A 22,059-nucleotide genomic window follows, 5' to 3' on the forward strand; every position below is an offset into this window, starting at 1 on the left:
AAAACGCTATAGCTAGTTCTTTAAAATTACAATAAACTACCAATATATGTTGATCTATCTGCTTAGAGAGGGTGTAACTGAGTCTTTTTAAAGTTATAAAAAGCAGACGACAGTTTAAAAACAATATCACAAAACAAAAATATGTGAACCAAAATGTAAAGCAATCAATAGTACAGCTACTAGAAAGCTAAAACAGAATATGCACTACAACAACAAACATATATTTTAAACTTAAATGCGCAAATGTAAGCAATATACAATGTAAACACTACTACGACTACTAATGCTATTGTAAACATATTGCCGTATCGCACTGGTTCCCTGAATTCTGCAGGAGTCGGTATTCTTTTTATCAGCATAGTTTATACAGTTCGATTTTAGATTACACACGTGACAAACTCGTGTCTCACGTGCTGTACAGTATCACCAATTTAAAATACCACATTATATTTCCTTGTCTGTGTTAGTCGGTTGCTGCAGGTGTGGCTTATACAGATATAATTAGGTGGTGCTAGCATGCGGCAGTCAGTGTCAGTGAAGTGAAACAAGTGGTGCTAGGTCGTCCATTAACGTAGCTGTACATCAACACTTGCTGTTTGTGGTGTAGAGATGCAATGGTAAGTTATTTAATCCCTTGAAATATGAAATGTAATTTGATAAAAGTAAAGGGTCAGCTTGTTATGAAATGTCGGTTAGTTGGTAAAATAGTTTTTTTTTTTTTTCATTTAAAACGGCGGTTCTAGTATTTTACATGCGTGCATTACATGGTGACGGTGTGCGCAAGTAAGAAGGACAAGTTTCACAATTTGTTTGACAAGAAAGAACAATCCTTTACAGAAATTTGACAGATGAAAGTAATTGAAGACTCAAAAGGTGCCTTATTTTGTACGTCAAAGCCCCAAATGGTAAGCAAAGGGTTAAAGCTCAAATTAAGATTAACTTTGCAGTACCTTGCAATTTTTGCAAAGCAGCACGCTGTACCATTAATTAGTTTGTCTAATTGTGTAGAATTTGTGATGGTTTCTCAGTGTAATTCAGGAAATGCTTATTTCCTGGTTGCCCATTAACGCTACCTTGAATGGAACTAGTTTATTGTTTAGCAAATGTCACTGCCGGGGCAGGTAAAATTTGAATGAAAAATTTGAATTAAACAAACATTGTTGCTTGAATAACAAAAGCTTAATTGTGTTTAAAGTCTGTGGGTGCTAGGAATTGTTAAGACAAGCATCTGTTCAAATTATACGTTTATGTCTCAATTTTCTATGCTACTATTTGGATAATAAATATTCCAAAATGTCTTTTTTTTTTCAATACATTGTTTGAATGAAACATTTGATAGACAAAGGATGCAACACATTCAGAGCCGTTAATTCTGCCTGACCACAAACTAAGCGCAGCTTTGAGGGAGACGTTTTTTAGATCAAACCCGTGCTTCCCTTTCCTTAAAATACAGAATCTATTTTTAGTCCGGTTGTATAGTGTTTGTGTTTTTTTTTTTTTTTTTTTTTTTTTTTTAAAAGCAGTTTTAACTGGTCCATATTGACGCTAGTAAAAAGTTCTCATTATTATATAGGCTTCAATACATGTAACAAATACTGTTCTGTCCTAGAGTTCAAGAAAACGAGATGGCAAACATGAATCAAATGATCAGAGGCAGAAAAAGAGTGAAAACAGAAGTTCCAAAAAACATGAAACCAAGGTAAAATACAAAATACATACAGCAGTGTTTCCTGTGTAATGTGTGAAGATGAATTCCTATACACTCAGGGAAGACTGTGCATTCAGTCTGTGCCCCCATTGCGGTGATGATGGACGTTCGAATCTTGTTAAGCAGCGCAATATTCTAATTAAGCCCACAATTAAAACCAGTTTTATCCAACACCAAGTACACACATGTGTTCAGGAAGTGTACACTGTATCATCTCATCTACTTGGGCAAAAGAAGGGGGTGGCAAATTAAATGTATTATGATGGCAGCCAACAGTTAAATATTCATTATGGAAGTTGTTTCACCTTTTAATGGAACTGCCATAGGGTAGTTTTGCAGAAATTAGCTTATCTTTTGCCACCCAGGGTTGCCACCTCTTGAGGTACAGAAAGGTTGATAATATTTTAAGCTCTCCTTTAGAAATCTTATATTCATCCAATGGGAAACGTTGATAAAATTACAACTATAGCGTTGACAACCAACTTATATTGTGTGTCTATTGTAGTAATATTGTCAATATCTTTGCACGTTATGCACAACAAAATAACACCTTTAATTCTGTGATTATCTCAGTTTTCCTAATATTTAATGTATTTGAATTTGTATCCTGTTATGTGTGTTGTGTGATTCTCTTGCTTCCTTCAAAGACGACTTGAGGCTGATAAAGGGTGCAGGGAGGTGGGGAAGCATGTAAGTGTTGTACAGGATGTAGTGCACAGTGCAAAGCTAATGTTTACCACAGTTAGCTTTTAAGGAATCTTTTTAGAAGCATTTTTTGTTAGATAAGTTAGTAAGCATAGAAAATGACAATCTAAGCTCCTCCTTTACGTTGATGCAGTGTCCTCAACAGGCCTGTGATGTGGGGATACTCAGAACAAAATGGAAATGATCCACCTAGTTTGTTTGTTTAGTAAAATGTTTGTGCGTTGAAAAGCAGCTGAAGGAAGTGAAATTCTTGGTTTACCCATTTGGTGGAAGCTTGTGAGCGACTGTCAGATGAAAGGATAAAAGTCATGACTGCATAAGCTTCTCCCTGTAAATGAACAATTGCACTGTTAATAAAACTGGTTTTCTCTTTCCCTTTTGGTTTCTGTGTATAGTGTACCTTTTGCATTTTTGACTCGGATGGTGTCTTGTTGGAAAACCAGTCTGTCTGTATATTTTGTATCTATTTAGGACGACAGGAGACATTCCAGAAAAAGTAGAAGTCCATTGAGACCTCCTCCGGTCAGATCAGAAGTAATGTTCAGACCTCGGTTTGGGAGACCGTTTTTCAAAGCCAGGTATCCTCTCCATAGATAATTTAAGCAACTTTACAAGAGCTTGTGTTTTTGGTAAATTGTTCGATGCTACTTCGTCTGCTGATATCTTTAAAAAAAACAAAACAAAAAAAAAAACATTCTGAAACTCCATGGGCTCCTTACTCTTTGACCTGTTACCTAAGATGGCTGCCTTGTAGGGGTCATGTAAAGAACTTCTGGTTTGAGATATTGGCTTTATGCTCAGTACACAACTGTTTTTGGTAATTTGATGGTGGGTATTGTACAACCCTTTTGTGTCAGTAATTTTACAAAGCTTGCAGTTGTGTATAGCTTAATACTATTTGATGTAATTACTTAACATATTTGTAGGGTTGTCCAGTGAAAAGCTATTTCACTGTAATATTTTAACTAGTCATTGTGGTCTTTTATAACTAAGGAATAATGGTACCAACAGACCTGAATAGATGAATAAAACAATTGAAATCCAGGGGATTATAAACTACAGGATATCTGTTTTAAATGATACACTTTAAGGGATTCAACATGTCCAGTTGTCGTCTTGTTCCAGGTATTTTAGAAAAGAAGAACCCTTTTTCAGAACACCAGGATTCCGTTGTAGGTTCCAAAGACCAGTAAGATCACAGAGATGCATGTCTCCTAAAAGACCACATGCAACATCCCCATCAACTGCCAACCACTGTGATTTAAAGAAAGATAGTAAATGTGCTTCAGAGCAGTTACAAGATCTGACAGGTATGTGTAGGCTGGTGAACAGATTACAGTGATGATATGTGTATTATTTTCCAACAGCTGTCTATTTAAGCTATTTATAAAAACAAAATTGCTGAATGGCATTTCATTGTTAAAATAACATTTTTTTACTCTGCTTTTTCATTCAACAGTAAAACACAGAATACATGAACTTCAGTATGACCCATTATATATATAGAGAGAGAGATAGACAGACATATTAATGTAAACTCAAATGTTTAAACTATAGTTTATTTGTTGGTAATTTCATGAAAAATGAGACATATTTATTTACCACAAGGGGCAGCATTGTATAATTGTAAGATCTTGAATATGAGGCCAGCAGATGGCGCCAAAGAGCTGAGTTTCCCCCACTGTAGTTGGCATTCCTTATCTTATCAGGCCTTCAATCATTCTGAATGTCTCCAGCTCTGCCATCATACTTTCCAGCCTGTGTTTGATTTGAAATGCTTCCTGATACTCCAGAAATCATGTGCAGTAGACACCTGTTTTATTTAAAAGTTGAAAGGTCACACTATTTTCTTCATTCTACATTTTTGTTTCTATCAGGTAATTTATTCATCTTAATTTATAATGATTGTGCTAGTACTTTTTTCAATGTTGACATTTTCCTACATTCTGACTGCTGTTCAGCCTATATTAGAAAGCTGTTTGCTTTTGTACATTATTTTAAACCTAATGTATCTGTATTTTTTCTTCTTCTTGGAAGGAAACATGTTATCTCCAAACAAAAATAATAAGAGTCTGGAGTCTAATTTCTCAGTTAAGGTAAGAATTTTAAAGAAGTATACGAGTTCATTAACAGGTTAAACAAGGCTAGTCCTATCAGTCAGGTAATCAAGAATGGTGTGTTTGTACTATTGTAACGAATCTACGCTTGTGATACCTCAGGCTTTTACGCAGTTTGAAAAATAGTTCTAATGAACAGTGTGACACTTTTGAGATCTGATCGATTTGCCGACTTTCTTTCAGCATGCAGTGCTTATGTTTCAAGGTAATTTGAACTCCTCTAGATTTATAAGCACAACATACATTCAGTGTTGAGAAATTCCACCGGCATTGTTCCTAACCCAGACAAACCCTCATCATCTGACAACAGCACAGCAAACATAATCAGTATTTCTTCCCAAACGCAAAGCTTTTTGGCACTGTTATATATTCATACACAGGCAATGTGAACCAGAAGTAGGAATCTTGTGTTCTTCTCTATTGGAGTCGACTCATACCTTTCTGACAGGCTCCTTTGTTCTACTCTGAGGTCTGTGTATTGTCAAATATTTTCACAACCAAAAAATACATTTTAAGTTTAAGTTTGAAATGTAGCCAGAGCATAATTAATCCCAGCTAGCACATCACCTGCTTCATAACGCACTGACAAGTACTATTTGCATATTTATCACTGGGGTGTATAGTATTATTATTATTATTATTATTATTATTATTATTAGTATTGCAATTGATGTGATGCTTAGGAGCAGGTGTAAAGCCATGAAAGGGTGGAAGCCACTTAGGATCTTTCTCTGTGGATTCAGCTGCTGGACAACCATTGCTACTATGTTCATGATTCTATATCTATAATAGATCATGGCAATCATTTTAGCCTGTCCCAACGTGATAGTGACCTCTAAACCGTCGCATTCTCTAGTATTGCACATATGTGCAACATGTGACCAGTTATAATTCTTGTTTTGTAGCTACCACAGCTTTTGTTTGTGTGCAACAGTACCATTTAGTATTATTAAATACTTTATATGTTGGCATTGTATGGTGCTATAATTATTCTTCCATCCGTTAAGAACAAAATATACTTTTATTTGTGATGGCTTTTAAGGACACCCCTAACATCCTGTTAAGAAGCTGCTACTCTGAATATAGTATAGTGTCTCCCAGAGCAGCAAAGCTGCAAATACCTGCCTTACATTCCAGAGAGTGAGAGTGGGAAGTGTTTAAATTGGGATAGTCGTACAGTAAGATACATCGTTAAATTATTCTAACAGGGGTGGACTGTAAATATTGATGATTTTCTTTTATTTCAGGAACAGATGTTCCAGCAGGTTTCACCTGGCATCAAAGAGCCTTCCTCTTTGGTGGCCCGCGCTGCTTTGCGTAACAGAGCCATTCAGCAAAAGAGGAAAGAAATCGAAGAGGTCAGTCTAATCGGCTTCACAGCAGGGGGTGCACTCTGTCAGGGACCTGAGTTAAGCCTCCAGGTGAACTTAGTTAGTTTGCCTGTTCCACCAGGTACTGTCCTTGATTTTTGAAGAAGCAGTTTGAAGTAAGACTTCGCTACTTCTGCGATAGTGTTAACAGCTGTGTAATGTTAAATGTTTACTGCAATTAATGTCGTCCTATACGGTGTTATGTCTGCGTCTCACCTAATAGCATTTAGAGGTTTTAAATACAGGGTTCATTCTAATTCTCCAGCTACATAACTGGCAGTATTCTTTGTATGGTATAAAAGGCCTCTTTATTCATGTAGTGATGTTTTCATAGAACATATGCTTGATTAAATAAACCTACTGCGTCTATTTTATGTTCACAAGGGTGGGTAACTGTGTATAGTAACCGCATTTTAACAACACATACTGCACATGGAAACAAATGGCCTAATAAATGTCTTGTATGAATCACTCAATCTAATGGGTTTCTGACTGCTGGAAAATGGAATAAATGTGTGCAGAAATTAAAAACATCAAAGAATTTTCACTGCATCATTAAACAGTAAAGAGTAAAGTACAGTGTTAAATGCCACTTAAAATGAGGAAAAACAGTCCAAGATATATTTAACAGGCTGTTTGTGACGACATGTCATTCAGGAAGCAGTTAGTATACCATTACAAGAATGTTACAGTTTTATATCTGATGAGGCTGGTGCTTCAAAACCCCATGGAGGCTATTGTTCACTAAGGGGTGTGTTCTTAAACGCATGTTGCTGCTGCCGTGTTGTGTTTGAAGTTTGTATGTATTTATGAAAAAAACTATGTCTACCCCATTTTATACTACTTATATAGCATTAACATTATTACAAATTAACATATAACAATATATTAATGAACACTCAGTTTCTTGTACTTTGTGTGAGAGCAAAGATTTGGGTGAAGGTTGACTGCTTAGGCAAGGCCTCATAAACATGCATATTTTATCTGTACATATTTTGACAAAAACAAACGTATCCTGCTGACCTGTAAACAATATTAACAAAGTATGCTAGTCTAACATGTGAGAAATGCACAAATCACTTTACTAAGTATAAAGCATATTGCAGTCTGCTTCTCTTACCTTTTCTCCCTGAACTCTGTTTAACAGGCCATGTTTCCATGGAAACTTGGCTAGTAGCTTTTCGAGTTTGATTGTTCCCTCAGTGTGAGTGAATAAAGAAAGTTATGCTGCTGCACTACATTGTTGCAGGTACTCACAGAGAGGACTGCAGATAGTGGACCGACGGGAGGTTTTGAGATGCAGCATGTTGGTTGTCATTAGGTACTAGATCCCCTTCAGTCAGTGTGTGCATAATTCTATCATGTTAAGATTCCTGTCTTATGTATGTTTTTTACAATGCATGTATGTTAATTTTCAAAGTTTTGGCAGGGCAACTTTTTGAACTCCATAGAGTTCACACAACAACTGTTTAAAATGTCTAAGTTTAAATGAAATCATGACTGAAGGGGATATAGTTAAACTACATGTAGCTTTGAAGTAAAAGTCCTTGGGGAGGTGGGTGGAATACATATACATTGTGCACACAGCGTAGAATAGAATCTTATAACAAATACCCATGCAGACTTTTATTCACACCAAACAAGTGGTTTCTGAGATATAGCCACATTAGGTAAACCTTCAGTGTGCAAGGGCCAGACTGTGGTAGAAATTGCATTAACAACTTGCTTATGAGAAAGGGTAACAATCAGACTACATGAATAGCTGACAATATGTAAACATGAGACGGAATGCCAGTGGTCTCAGGTTTATTAATGGCATACACACGACACCCTTCAGTGGTGAAAGCAGCATCTCATTATGGTCACGCATTATGGTCATTTCAAGGATGGTGTCCCTTACTGGCCGATCTGGAACCTAAAATGTGTAGACAGTACCAGCGTTCTTAATTTGTAAATAACTAAATTGGACTGTTTCTGTATTGCTAAGTTGTAATTTTTTACAGTAGGTTTAGACAGGCTAGTAAGTATGGGTTTAAGTGGCTTGAAAGGAGCTGCAACACGAGGCAAATTATTTTAATGTATTTTCATAGTTGTGCCATTTTGTTTGTTTTTAAAACAGGTATACAAGCAGGACTGTGAGACATTTGGAATTGTGGTAAAAATGTTGATTGCAAAGGACCCTTCTCTGGAGCAGTCAGTCCAGTTTTCTCTACAGGAAAATCTCAAGGAAATCGGATTCCGGTGTGTTGAGGCAATGCAGGACTTCATTTGTGATTATGACTCAAGGTGTCCCAACATAACTACACAGCACTAGTCTTAATGTAGTTATATACTGTACATACTATAATTAGGCTTGCTACTATTTGATAAATTTTATTTTTTGCCAAATTGACTATTAATATCGACGTTTATTGTTGGAAGAATTTACCGTTTTTGTATGCCATTGAGAAACGTCTCATTTAGCGAACTCCCTTTATCATATTCAGAATGCAACAAAACCATGGTTACCAACATTCTCATTGAAATAACATATGGTCATAGCGGAGCTATACCTTGTATAGACAAAGATCCTACACAAATTAAAAAAATGGTCTCAAATAAGCCGTAGAAAATATAAAAGTGTATTACACAGACTTTTATAGCACAGATTTACAGCTTGCACTCAGTTCACAGCCTAGCAATGTAAAGTGCTTTGTGATGGTGGTCCACTATGAAAGGCCCTATATAAAAATAAAGATTATTATTATTATTATTGTCCAGAGTCTAAGCTTCACTCCTCTCTTGCTTCAGCATAGCTGGACTCACTGGAATCAAGACTGCCATCGATTAGGGTATTGTGCACAGACTTATTAAGTGTTTTCCTCTTGCGCCCCATTTACAAGTCAAACTAGTAACTCTCACCATATATACCTATAATAGCAAAAGTTACCTACACTTTAACCCTCTAATTTCAATGTAGGCGCTTTGAATGACAGGCACTGTAGCTGGCAAATGAACGTGCACAGTTGGTGCAGGTTTGATTGACAGTCATTTAAACAAATGAGAGCATTGTAGTGCTGCTTCAGTCAATGAAGTCTGTCATAACAGGATGAAATGACTGACGGTGAAACTTCAGTAGCCACTGAGATGACTGACAGCGAACCCTAGCCATTCAGAGCGGAACGGAGACGGGACAGACAAGTATAAAAACTACACAAACTAGAGATGATTTCTAAATGATAATTTTGGTAAGAAAAAAAATAGCAAGTGGTTTTACTGATGTTTATCCTATATAAATTTATTTGTTGTTTTTTTGGGGAATTTGACATTTAACAAGCTTTACCGATTTAAAATGGAAAAGTAGCAAGCCTAACTATAAAATAAATAGTACTATTGTAAGCTTTTTCAAAGCTTGATTTGACCACAAATCCATATAGCTCCCAATGTCTGCACCTCCTGTCATAATCTGTCGGGAATTCATTATTAATTTGTGGTCATTATTTTAAAGAGACAATTTAATGCCAAAGTAAATATATAGGTTAAAGAGAACAACTTCAGAGAAATTTGATACAAGGTTGCTGCAGATCCTACAAGCTTGGTAGTTTTTGTCCAATTCCTGTACAATTTTCAGTGTTTTGACAGTTTTTGACAAACATGTGGATGCAATTTTCAAAATTCTTAGAATGTTTAAGCATGTTTGCATTTTGTGATTTTGCTAAATCCCCGTGGCCTGCAGAATTATATTTGAGTTGTCTGTGCTTCTCTGTTTAGTACAAATCATTTTTAGTCTTCATATGATTGCTTGTTCTGGCTTATTACTGCGTCACTCCAGTAGAAAAGGGAAATGTTTATGCATTAAAAGAAATGGGTTTGCACTTTTAATTGGTATATCGATATCTTTGTACCAGACATGCTTATATTAATAAATACAATATAACTGAAAGCCGAACAGTGCAAAGTGTTAATGGCAGTAAGTTTAATGAACTGATTTGAATTTTGATAATGCAAACAATCATTTTGTTTTAATGTTCATTAATAATGAAAAGGCATACAGGCAATCTTAAATGTTTTCAGCACTGTTACAGCTCCTGCTCCATTATATATTCATCTTACAAGCTTTAAGATGGTGTTGCTGTTTCATTTACGTGAGCCGTACCCACGGGATCTCCATGTTGGAGATCAAGGACAAAATTGAAATAAACCACAGATGACTAATTTTAAAAGCGTTTTTTAAAGACATATGGGGGGCAGGGGGGGAGAGAATACAGATGTTTAAAAGCACACTGCTTTTTATCAGTGGACTGGACAATGAATACATTCTATAATATAGACCCAAGACATATCGACTGTTTTTAAGCACAAGTACAAATGTATGTATTGATGATGGATTTGTTAAATATAATGTTATATCAAAAATAATTCTTCATCGTTTCGGTTCAACAGGCTGTTCGTTCACAATGGAATAGTTTCAAGCAACAGCAGGGGGCCTGTGGCTTTTCAAATCCACTGGAGACAGTTCTGGAAGGCGTTCCCAGTGCTTCCTTGGAGTTTTTATTTCCAGGAAACCGCTGAATGAATCGCCCTCTCAGCATTTTTAAATCTTATCTCTAAGGCAATGCCAAAACCTGATTAGCCAGCCGTGGTGCTTTTACGGGAAAGACAGTTGGCCTTAGCCAGGTCACTCTTGAGTCATAATGATGTCTGCTTATCAGACATATTTTAAACATGTAGTTTATTAGCATCCAACACTTAGTCAGGTTAAAGAAACCTATACAGGCAACCCCTACCCGTCCTCCTCATATAGAATGCAGTTATCAAATAAACCAAAGCCTTTTGTGATACTATCAGTTCACAACATACCAACAGACATTTGCATTCGAATTAGAATGTGCTATGTTCATTATTAACCCCAATATCCTACAATACCATTTGCATTCCTGTGCTGTGAACTTTATCGCTGCAGCATGGACCCCTTAGGAAGTGGTTAACTGGGGCAATTCCTTTAGCATGACTTCAATTTTTTTTTTTTTCTTTTTTAATTCAGAAGAGTTCATGTTGAAGTAGCTTGCTGTCTTTTTAAGCCAGAAGTCCAGATGTGGCCCTCAGGGCTATTGGAGTGACTATTAAAGGAAACTTTAATACATACATATTGATAGAATAATTACTGATGAATTCAGCATAAAATGGATTTTTATTTTCAACCTTAAAACAAGTATGTATGTTGAAGTCTATTTTGTGGCTTGTAATAAACTTGTAAAGACCCTATTCTATTTAATGATGTGCATATGTACACACTTCATGTTTCAAGATTTTCTAATAACATTAGTATACATTTGTAGATGTGTGGCGTATGTAAGAATGTTTTTTTTGTTTGTTTGTTTTTAGCTACCTACAAGATTATTTGACTTTAATGCATCTGAAATACTCACTTGAATAAACTGAAAAATTCTAAAATGTTGTTTTATCTGCATCTTACCATCTGGCTATTCAATAACTCCCACACATGCTTGCAAGTTCAGATTCTTCTATTTCTCCACAAGGTGAATGTAGGTCACGCTGATCTTTCATGATACTGACAGCTAACGTTAGCTGTGGCAGGGATGTATTTTACTAACATACGTTACTAACATAATATCCTTCTTGGCGGGATGGATCCAATGACATATTAATATCCTGATAATCATGAATTGTACCAGAAACCTACACATTCTTCTCTCAACTTTCTACAGTATTGTATGTTGAAGTAATGTGAAGGAATGATGAACTGGGAGTCTGTATCTGTCTCCTCCAGAATGCAGGTCCATTTACACACATGATGCTGTTGCTTTTGTCACCAATGCAATACTTCACAGTGCTCATATGTAGTCGTTATTGTTTGTCATTGCTGATGCAGGGGTTTTATATCTGTGCTCAGTTGAAGTACACAAATGTGTCTAATATAGGGTCAGTGATTATGATTTCATATGTGAACTATGTAACAGTTATTGCAACCTGAGACTTCCAAAACTTATAAAAAGCAAACTCCACATAATGGGGGAAAAGCAGTAAAAACAGCAATGAAACTTTGGTGAAAATGGCTAGCAATATTTTTTTTCTCTCAAATTGACCATCAATTTAACATCATCAAGGAACAATTGTTCTTATAGTTTTTTTTTTTTTTTTTTTTTTTTTTTTTTTTTAACGCAAAGAACCAATGCGATATCTAGAAAATCTATTGGCATTGCAACATAATTATACACTAATTTATAGCAGCATCTATACCACCACAAAGGTTATATAAGCAAAGAGGCTGACAAGGCCTGTAATAACACTCAATAGCTTCCCGAGGTAGGAAAGGGTGAGAGATGTAGTGTTAAATTGCCTCGTCAGTGTCCCTCCAACACTTTGAACAGCACTGGACTCTGATTTGCAGGGTAGTCAGCTCAAGTCTCACATGAGGCACAAATGTTAAACCCTTTCTTAAAAAAATAAATAAATAAAAAAGTTTAATTTACCTTACAGACCTATAAGGTTTGGCTTTGAATCCAATTCAAGTCACAAATTAAACCAAGTTGAGAATCACAATTTATCCTCTGGTCCGCTTCACAGAATCTAATAATGTGTTGGACTGGGTTCAAATCCTGTTAACTCCTTCCTTCATTTTCAAATGCTTTGTTAATTTCCCTTATAGTCAACGAAAAAGCAATCTCTTCCACAGAAGTGAGATGATGAAGTGGGCTAATTCACTAACATGCTGTGTTGTTCTCCTTTGGGGAACTGTGTTCAAATCTTGCTGATTCCTTACTTTTTCAAATGCTTTATTAATTTCCCTTATAGTCAATGACAAAGCAAGCTCTTACATGGAAGTGAGATGGTGCAGTGGGCTAATTCACTAGCATGCTGAGCTGTTTGCCTTTGGGCTCTGGGTTCAAATCCATCTGTTTCCTTCCTTTATTTTTCAAAGAATTGGTTCATTCACCTTATCACCAGTATGCAGGTAGCAGTTCCTGTGGAAGCTGGTGGCTCAGTGGGTTAATCCTATGGCTATTGCTTGCTGAATATGGTGGTTCAAGTCCAGCTGCTGGGAGGTAAGTTCCTGAGGTAAGTAATGATTGTTGGTTGTAAATAATGATGGTGGGTGTGTTTCTACAGGAGGAGGAGAAGGAGGAGGCTTGCCCTGGAGAGAGAGGAGAAAGAAGAGGGGGGAGGGTCTGGCCCCCCTAGCCCAGAGGAGAATGGAAGAGTGTAGTGTTAGCTACCAGAGTAACACAATGATTTATTAACTTCTAAAATACTTGGTGTCTATTCACATTTAGGGTAAATTATCTGTAAAAACATTTTAGTATTCCACTTCTCTCTAGCAGCAACACTCCACCTTCCATTCTCTTCTGGGCCAGGGGGGGGGGCAGACCCCCCCCCTTCTTTCTCCTCCCTCTGCAGGGCAGGCCACCACCTCCTCTTCCTCCTGTGGAAACACAACCAACAATCATTACTTACCTCAGGAACTCACCTCCAGTGGCTGGATTTGAACCAGTGTCTTCAGGGAGAGATAGCTATGGGATTAACCCACCATGCCACCAGCTCCCACAGGAAACTTCACTTTCATACTGGTGATAAGGTGAATGAACCAATTCTTTGAAAAATAAAGGAAGCAGATGGATTTGAACCCAGTCCCCAAAGGAGAATAGCACAGGATACTAGTGAATTAGCCCACTACACCATCTCACTTCTATGGAAAAGTTTGCTTTGTCATTGACTATAAGGGAAATTTCTAAAGCATTTGAAAATAAAGGAATCCACATGATTTGAACCCAGTCCCCAAAGAACAGCACAACATGCTAGTGAATTAGTCCACTGCGCCATCTCCCTTCCATAGAAGAGCTTGTTTTTATATTTACTATAAGGTAAATGAACAAACTGGATTTCAAGGCAAATGCGGCATACTAGCGAATTAGCCCACTATGCCATCTCCTTTCCATGGAAGAACTTGTTTTTTCATTTACTATAAGGTAAATGAACAAAGCCTTTGAAAATAAGAGAGAACTCCTCTGGATTCAAACCCACAAAAAAAAAAAAAAGAACAACACAGCACATCAGTGAATTAGCCCGTTGCACCACCTAGCTCCTTAAGCCAATCAAGTCGTCTAACTTTGTATAAGAGATCAACTTCCTTTTTCAGAGCTTGTTCAAACCCAGAGGTGACAATCCTGGATCTTGTTGCACAATTGCAGAGTTTTATGCCACTGAGAATAGGAATGATTATCAAATCCAAACCTATTACACAGAAGGTCTATGAGGTAAATGCTATGACTGTTAAATGTTAGGATACTGATATATATATATATATATATATATATATATATATATATATATATATATATATATATATATATATATATATATATATATATATATATATATAAAACAACTGCTTCCATAGGAAAATGTGTTTTTTATATTGTGTCCCTGGTCAAGCTGTGGAATCTAAGCTGCAGTTGGTATTTTGTGCGTCTCTACTATATCTTTGTCTATGCTGCAGCTGGTATTGTTCATTTAGTGCATATATTTTTGGTTTGAGGTTTAGAGGTACACATTTTTAAATATTTGTGTGTATGTGCTAGACTTCCGCAATTCAGAGTTTTCAGAAACGTGCGCGGCTCTAGAAATACACCTGGAGTGTTTTTCTAGCAACAGAACAAACGTACTGAGAAAAAAAAAAAAATATGTGTGTGTGTGTGTGTGTGTGTGTGTGTAAGTATAACAGTATAACGTACTGTCCCAAAGACAGATCTTGTTGTCTCTGGCGTTGGCCGATATGAATTCCACACTCCTGTTTTTGACGTGCCTCCTACCTACCATCTGCATTTCTTTTTGTGTATTTAAAATCTGCCAGTACTGTTATGGCATGCAATCAGAAACTGTCAAGATAGCATGAAAGCTAACAAAAAATGTGTTTCATTATACAGTTTAAAGCTGCCTTAGTATAAGCCTTGTAAATCTTACATAAGGAGCTCAGTCTTTGTAGTGAAACACAAAATGACAGGATACCATTATTTTCAAATGCTATAGGATTATCTGTGAACAGAAGAATGTATGATAAAGAAAGCAGGATTTAAATACCTAAAGGCACAAAAAAAAAAACTTAGATATCATTTTTCTCCTCTATTTCATAGTATAATAATTGCATCGAGCTGGAGGCAAAAGAGTATGTATCAGGTGAATGTTGAACAAGGAGAAGATGTTTTAAATCTTAGTTCACTATCCCATGTAAATAAACAACTATTGTATATAAGCGACTTGCATTTGGTTTGCATATTCCCAATTTCTTTTATTGACAGGTTGTTTTAAGAATGGTCTGCCAACAAGAGCTGACAAGAGATTCCCCCGCTGCAAAGGGTATTATTAAAATGAGAACGTCAGTGAGAAAAAAGCTTTTTATTTTTAAGGTTTACTTGATCTTCTTACTGCCATTTTGTTATTTCCTTGGTTAAATTTTTCCACTTTAGTGCCATTATTCTGAATCTTTCAAAACATAATAAATCACATATTTTAATCGCATGAAGTATACTGTCATGACTTACTGTACAGCTATGGCCAAAAGTTTTGCATCACCCTGTTGCATATTGAATTACATACCACTTTGTAGTTTTCCACATACTTAACAATAAAAATGACACAAATTGAAAAAGCTGTACATTAAATATATAGCAAAGGAAAAAATATAAACAAAAACGCAGTACAAACGTTCAGTGAAATACTGTTTTAATTTCAATTCAAGACAGGGCCAGCAAATAACATGCATGCATTTTTTTTTTTTTTTTCTATAACTACCTTATAATACATAAATGCTTCTATCATTACAAAATATAAAAATATGTAGTACCTCATTTACACAATATGTACACTAAAACTTACTTAACTTAGTGAATTTATTTGTATGTACATTTCATAAGAATTAAATTAAAAGCTATTAAACAAGTTGGAAGCTGGAAAACTCTCTTTACTGATTGGCTAACTGAATAAAAAACAAAGGCAGTCACTAACATCGCTATTGTTGGCAGTTTTTAATTACTGAGTGCAAGAAAATGTTAGAAGGAAAAAATGAATATAAACTTGGTAACTATGTAAGATAATAAACTACTTTTGAAACAGTGACAATGGCAAACATGCAAAATGTAATTGTGCTGTCGATAGTTACAGTATGTCAAATCACAAAACTTTCAATAGACCTGATACAATATTAAAACCCCAATTCATGTTTTTCTTTTCTTGTTTAAAGAAAGTACTAAATAGACTTTCCCAAACCGTTGGGGTGCAACTGTGCAAGCTAACATTCTTGAGTGGAATTAGACCATCGCATTTGTTAGGAAATGATGCAGTTCTTGCTTTTCCTCCTTTTCCTGGTGCGAAGTTGTCCTCTGCCTCCCATTGTGGAAGAGCTGCCAAGCCCTGAAGATCCGTACCTGTGAAGAAGTCCATCACTGGTGAGATAGCGGAGCTGGACAGGCTGAGGAATCGGCTCCCCCAGAAAGTATCCTTCATCTTCCGATTCCGAGGAGGACGAGCAGGTGGAGCACCAGTCGTCATCCTCGTAGTCATTGAACTGAGGTCCTAGCCGATGATGGCTCATGGGGTTCTGCAGTGTTAGATCAGAGGTGGTTCTGGGACAGCGGCCGTAAGGTTCTCGTTCATAACCGTACCCTAATGCATCTCTGCCGCCTCTGGGTAGCACAAATTGATCATACTCCCCTCTTAAATGCAGTTGAGGCCTGTCTGTCACTTGGCTCTGCCTCTCAGCAGCGAGATTGAGTGCATTCTCTGAGCGGGAACGCCTGGACCTCCTGGGCCGGTGGTGATGGCGACGTCGCTGGTGCTCCTCCTGCCCTTGTGAGCGTCTGCGAGTCCGTTCACTCAGGGGATGCAGTCTAGCATTAGGCTCACTGCTCACTCTGTTGACAGAGTTTTCCTCCTCAAAGGTAAATCCCTGTGACCTCCTTATGTGTGCAGGCGACTCCCTGTACTGCACAGGGTACTTCAGTCTGTCAGCAGGGGGCGCCATGTCTTGATACGGCTGTACAGAATTCAAGCTCCTCAAAGACTCGGTGCTCCTGAACTGCACAGAAGAGTTTAGAGTTCCCATGTTGCTCTTTTCCGACACGTTCATTCCAGAGTCTTTGCTTAAATCCGGCATTGAAAACCTGGACAAATGCTCCTGGCGTTTGGCTCCTCCATCTGCAGACGTTCCTAAATGACAAAAGATAAAATATAACATTTAAAATGAGCGTTTTAAGTTGTAGATTAACAAAGCTATTCAAATGTACAAATGATCAGGAATCTAATAAAACCACTTTGCCTTCAAAAGTACATCATTGCCATTTCTAAACCCGCAAGTACAGGTTTTTATTACTGAAGCATATGTTTATGAATGCTTCACATAACAGAAAAAAGCACACATCCCTGAATAAAGTTCCGACATTTTTTTTTTTTTGGTATAAACTTAATGTACTTCCTAAAAAGCCTAACACACACTTTAAAGAACTGTACTGTTGTAGATACCTAATAAGAACATATGTACCTCAGCATTACACTATGTAACGCAATTTTTGTTCCTGGGTAGTAAGTGTTATTTCCTAATTGCTTATGCCTCAAAAGTATACAAAACTTTATACCACAAACTTTGCTTTTGTGACCAGGACAGTGATATTTCAAAATATCACTATTTCCAATGGGAAAACGGGCAAATGTGTGTCTTTTCGTTCACATGAAGTCAGAAAAAAACAACATATGAATCCAAATTAACATGTATTTATACTAAAGTAATACAAAGATGACTACAAAAGATTTAGAAGTGAGTAGTTTTTCGAGATTTACAATTATACTGTAAATTGTAAAAAAAAAAAAATTTTTGTTACACAGTGTTAGCAATGGAGGGGGATGTCAATGCTCTGTACTCTGCTGTCTTTCAGCACACTGAGTGCTATACTCCGGAATTAGAAGCAGTTCTGCACACTGTTTGTTAGCACATGCAGATAAGAGAGTTTATGAATACTTGTGGCAATTTCTGATTTCTCAATTAACTCTCCAGTCTCTTAATGTTACCCCAATAACAAACAAGGTTAACTGAGGTTAAGAACCTGTTTTATTAAACAAGCATCAACACCCCCTTTCTTATATGGCACACATTTTTGCATAACTAGCTCATCTTTTTCAGTGTACATAAAACACGTCCCAGCAGCTACTGTTTTTATAGGGGTATTTTGTTTTTTTTAAAAAGTGTACATCTGATCCCTTATAATCAGAAAGCTGACAGTAGAGAAATGGTACCTGTAGCATTGGATAGCGCCAGCGATTCCATTGAACCCCGTGGAGTTTGTTCCATCGGTGTAAGTTGCTCAGTAAAGCTAAGTGCATTGAACGGATTCCTGGTTCGACATTGCTGGGCAACCGTCTCCTCTCTCTCGTACCCGTGAAGGCTCACAGTTCTTTTCTCTGAAAACCCACGACGGGAGACGTCGCCGTAACTGCCTTGTGGTGTCTTCAGCTTTGGTGAGAAATAGACCTCTTTACTCTCTTGGGTCCAGTTGTCATGGTTGCCCTTCAGAGTAGAAGTCGAAGCCCTCTTGGAACTACCATGGTCTTTTGCCCATGTTTCTGCCTGTGCTCCAGGACTGTGTACAGAGTTATATGTGCTCCGCACATTGCACTGGCTGAGAAGTTGTAAAGGACTTTGCATTTGCTCGGTTTTATGTCCGTACTGGTAAAGTTCACCTCTGCTCTTCCATGCTTGCGGTTCCCGGTTCAGACTGGGTGCTTGGCTCGACAGGCTCAGCAAATCCATTTGCAAAGAAAGTGGGTCAATATCAGTAGAGAATCTGCTAGATGCCGCTAACATAGACGTGGCCTGCCTGGTGTCCAATTTCCCACTGTTTTTTCCAATTTTTGCACTGCGACGGGATTCCCTTGATCTAGCACTTTGGAATGCAGAGTCAGAAGAATCTGAACCATTGGGGTCTTCTCCTACACTGCAGGCTCTGGAGCAAAATATCTGACCTTGCTTAGGGAGAAAAGGGCGTCCCAGGAGAGACTTCTTACATCGCGCACAACAAAAACAGGTTTCTGTAGCGTGCCAGTGTTGGCCATCATAGGTCATCTGGCCTTGATCGATACCTGAAAAAGAGGGTGGAAATGAGAGACATTTCAACAGCTAAGCTGGTGTAACAGATTCAAATAATACACATAATTATTTGAATCTGGGACTGCTACGTTTATGGGACAACAGCTGTTTTAAAACTCAATGACTGCTATTGTTTTCATACTGTACAAATATTGTGATTTACCTGTAAGTCACTGGGAATTGTAAAATATTTATCTACTAGAATAGTGTGTTATGATTGAGTGTTTAAAGTTACAGATTATCAAATCTAATCAAATGTAGAAAACCTCAGGTCTGGAATCTAATAGCCGTTACCTTTTAAAAACATGGCAAAGCCAGAATGAAAAATGACTTGGCCTAAAAGTATCTTACATAGTACAGGTATAATGCATGAAGCAATATTTTTATTATACATTTACAAGTATATTTACTTACTGATTACTGGTATATTTATGATGTTAATAACAATGATATTCCAAATTTAATTCTGTTTTTTGTTTTGAGTTTTTTTTTTTTTTTTTTTTTTTTACCCATTGTAAATGCAGTTAAAACATTCTTCCAAAAGGTTCAAATGATTACCAAAAAACTACAAATAAATGTTTGGCAGGCCATCGTTATAGATAAACAGAAAATATTCGCATATGCATGTTTTAGTTTTGTGTCACGACATAGGAAGCAAGTTTGCTGTATTCCTTAATGGGTCACATCTGGTTTCAGGCATGTTACTGTAGTTTAACTTTCAAATCAGTTTTCCTTAAAGATTTATTGTACAGTATGCCGTGGAAATTCCACTCGCTGAACTAAGGTCCATCTCCTTTGCATGCTTAGACACAGCTTGGAATCTTTGTGTCACCGGAAACCACCTAAACCTACTTTAGGTGGTCATTATGTGGCAATTTTGCTTCCCTTTGTGCAATTATTTTACTCAGCTATGCAAACTGCTTTTAATAGTTTGTACAAGTCAACTTTAATAATGATGCATGAGGTAAAACATTATTTAAATTTTGTTTGGTCTTAATGGAAATTTTAAAACAGGTGGTGTTCCCATAAGCAGAATGGATTTCCCCCTGAGACAAAATTAAATAAATTGCCTAAAATAAATTTGGTCTAGGTGCATTAGCTGGAATATTGATTTCTTTTTAATGACCTTTCCAACATGAATGGAAACTGTATTGGTCTTTCTAACATGTGTGAACCTCTCTAATTCTGATTCTATAAAATGTATGCCCTTCTACTTTATACATTTCACAATATCCAGCTAATAGACCTGGACCAAATTATTTTAGGAGGCCATTTTATACAAAAGAAAATTCTGTGTATTGTCTCATGAGGACTGTGGCAATGTAAGCTTAACAATATATAACCCATGTGGACTACAGCATCCAAACATAATGTTTGTATAAATCATGTAAAAACCTAATTAAGTTGTTATAGTCAGAAATGTAATCCATAAATGTGCTGTTTACAGCTTGTCTCCATTTTATGTTTAAACTCAGACAACCTGTATGATTTGTGGGGTCAAAAGGATCTGTAAAACAGAAATAACCGTGAATGAAATGCAGCAAGCTGATGCTGGAGGCCACATGATTATTATTGCTGATATAGACAGAAGTTCTGGGTGTTGCTGTTGAGCTCCATAACCCTGCACAACATTGCATTGCTTTTCCACCGATAGGGATGTGCGAACGCCTCCTTACCTATGTGTTCCCCACACGTGTCACAGTACTCTGCGTACAGGGACTCGAAGCAGTTACAGCAGTACGGTCTTCCTTCTTTCATAATGTATCTCTGGCCTCCCAGCACAGTCTCGCATTCAAAACAACAGAAGTGTTTCATGTGCCAATGTCTTCCCTCAGCTTCTGTGCACTCATCTGCGAAAATGATCTACGAGAAGAGGAACATGTATCTACTAATAACGCAATGGAATCATTACCGGATAAATGAAGACAAACACTCCAGAAATAGACCTGGGGTTAACAGTGGAATTCTTAACAGTTTTAATCTCTGTCATGCATACAGATGTACTGTAGAAAAAGTAGAACTGAATTTAGGGTAAAATGATACCAGTAAATGTAAACGTTTCCTTCATTTGTACGATAAGGTCTTCTCAAGCAGCAGCATACTATTTTTGTTTTACAATTTCAGTATATCAAAATACACACAATGAATCCCAAGTCAGTTAATGTCTACTGTAAAAAGCTCATTTGAATGCAGGGATATTTTTTTTTTTACAAGCTCAAAAGCACTGTTTATCACAACATAGCCTTACCTCATCACAGGCTGTACATCTGGGTTTGAGGCGTTCAGCATGGTGCCTGCCACAGTATATCTTTCCATCTTGATAGAAATAAATGAGATCCACCAACAGTTCATCACATATGCTGCATACAAAACAGTGTGGGTGCCAGCAAATGCCATGGCCTGCTCTTGATGCAAACACAGCAATGTCTCCTCCATTGATTTGGCCTCCACACTGATTGAACAAGAAAAAAATAAATAAAACTAATGGGACATTCGGTATAATGAAGAGGAATTCACTTCAAGTTTTGGGTTGTCATGGAAACAAAAATGGCCACACAATTCCAATGGCCCATCTTTACATAACACCTATTAGATATATCTATTTGCAACTATTATTTAAAGTGTTACCAATAGACACTGTTACGTCATTTTATAACTCAGACACAGACCTGTCAATCTGTATGATAACTTGTACATAAACAGTACAAATGAAACGCTCTCCAGTAATTGTGTACAATTGCACGCTGACCCTTGGGAGCCCAATGAAAATTAGATTTTCAGCCAAATGAAATATTTCATGGCTCTATCTATAATACAAAATTAATACAAATTATTCCAGACCGACTTGGAGGAGTTCAACAATGATTAATCTAAAATGTAGTTATGCCTTTTAATAAGACATACCTGTTTCATCATACCAAAAAGTCTGAGGATTTTCTGAGAGGCTTATACATATACCAACAATATACATATATACACACACACACACACACACACACACACACACACACATATATAAGGCATCTG

The 22,059-nt window shown here is 36.9% G+C and overlaps 2 protein-coding genes across 6 annotated transcripts in view; one reads left to right on the forward strand and one right to left on the reverse strand.

Moving 5' to 3' along the window:
* Positions 1-472: 472 nt before the first annotated feature.
* Positions 473-8,923, forward strand: LOC121297815 (periphilin-1-like). Its single transcript, XM_041224327.1, has 7 exons — positions 473-617; positions 1,612-1,699; positions 2,885-2,991; positions 3,539-3,723; positions 4,451-4,509; positions 5,778-5,888; positions 8,020-8,923. The coding sequence occupies exons 1-7, from the start codon at positions 610-612 to the stop codon at positions 8,212-8,214; spliced, it is 753 nt and encodes a 250-aa protein (XP_041080261.1). The 5' UTR covers positions 473-609; the 3' UTR covers positions 8,215-8,923.
* Positions 8,924-15,603: 6,680 nt separating this feature from the next.
* Positions 15,604-22,059, reverse strand: part of LOC121298172 (prickle-like protein 2) — a 69,506-nt gene continuing 63,050 nt past the window's right edge. For all 5 annotated transcript variants that reach the window (XM_041225089.1, XM_041225090.1, XM_041225092.1 and 2 more), the window contains 4 exons: positions 21,281-21,484; positions 20,709-20,895; positions 18,183-19,025; positions 15,604-17,102 (listed from right to left, as the gene is read on the reverse strand). In XM_041225089.1, the coding sequence (XP_041081023.1) occupies positions 16,222-17,102; positions 18,183-19,025; positions 20,709-20,895; positions 21,281-21,484 (2,115 nt within the window). In that variant the 3' untranslated portion in view covers positions 15,604-16,221. The remainder of the gene's footprint in view (positions 17,103-18,182; positions 19,026-20,708; positions 20,896-21,280; positions 21,485-22,059) is intronic.

The sequence above is a fragment of the Polyodon spathula genome, chromosome 23, assembly GCF_017654505.1.
Source record: "Polyodon spathula isolate WHYD16114869_AA chromosome 23, ASM1765450v1, whole genome shotgun sequence".
Classification (NCBI taxonomy): domain Eukaryota; kingdom Metazoa; phylum Chordata; class Actinopteri; order Acipenseriformes; family Polyodontidae; genus Polyodon; species Polyodon spathula.

Coding starts and splice junctions, on each gene's coding strand:
- LOC121297815 (XM_041224327.1), top strand. Junction 4,510..5,777: donor AGTCTAATTTCTCAGTTAAG/GTAAGAATTTTA, acceptor CTTTTATTTCAG/GAACAGATGTTCCAGCAGGT. Junction 5,889..8,019: donor AGAGGAAAGAAATCGAAGAG/GTCAGTCTAATC, acceptor TTTTTAAAACAG/GTATACAAGCAGGACTGTGA.